Below are 736 nucleotides of genomic sequence, written 5' to 3' on the forward strand. Positions count from 1 at the left end.
TACATACATACATACGTGCACACATACAGATACATACAGGCATACATACACACATACAGATACATACATACATACGTGCACACATACAGATACATACAGGCATACATACACACATACAGATACATACATACATACATGCACACATACAGATACATACAGGCATACATACACACATACAGATACATACATACATACATACTGATACATACATAGATACATACTTACATACACACATACATACACACATACAGATACATACATACATGCTTACTGAAAACATTAGGTATGGTTCTATTTGTTTAAAAACTATGCTTAATTTTTGTGAAATTTCATTCATGAATTTATTGGGCATAATTGATCTTTGATCATTGAACAAATTTGTAATCGATAATTACTATTATCGAAGGTTGTAAGTATTTCAATGATATTTATTAAATGGAATATAAATTTATGTGTAAAATCCATTTTTGAAAGAAAAATTAACGCTTAATATATGCAATCTTTTATGTCTTAAAAGCATAAAAAAAAAAAGAAAAAGATTGATAAAATAAAATAATAAAATTTAATTCCTAAATTAAAAAGAAAAAAAGACAAACGATATATTATCCAATTTTTATGCTTTTGATTGTTAAATAAATTATAACTTGATTGAAATTTAGTTTAGGAGAAAAAAAAAAATGAAACGATGCAGGATGAAATTTGTAAAAAATATCAAAAATATTTTGTCAAATTTCAA

The 736-nt window shown here is 25.0% G+C and overlaps 1 protein-coding gene across 1 annotated transcript; it reads left to right on the forward strand.

The window, feature by feature from the left end:
- Positions 1-29: 29 nt before the first annotated feature.
- Positions 30-365, forward strand: LOAG_16180 (hypothetical protein; the record flags this gene model as incomplete). The annotated part of the gene is made up of 1 exon (XM_003151668.1): positions 30-365. A coding segment is annotated over one exon (336 nt), but the record flags the coding sequence as incomplete, so codon positions are not given.
- Positions 366-736: the final 371 nt, after the last annotated feature.

This window comes from Loa loa (assembly GCF_000183805.2).
Source record: "Loa loa unplaced genomic scaffold supercont3.4544, whole genome shotgun sequence".
Lineage (NCBI taxonomy): Eukaryota > Metazoa > Nematoda > Chromadorea > Rhabditida > Onchocercidae > Loa > Loa loa.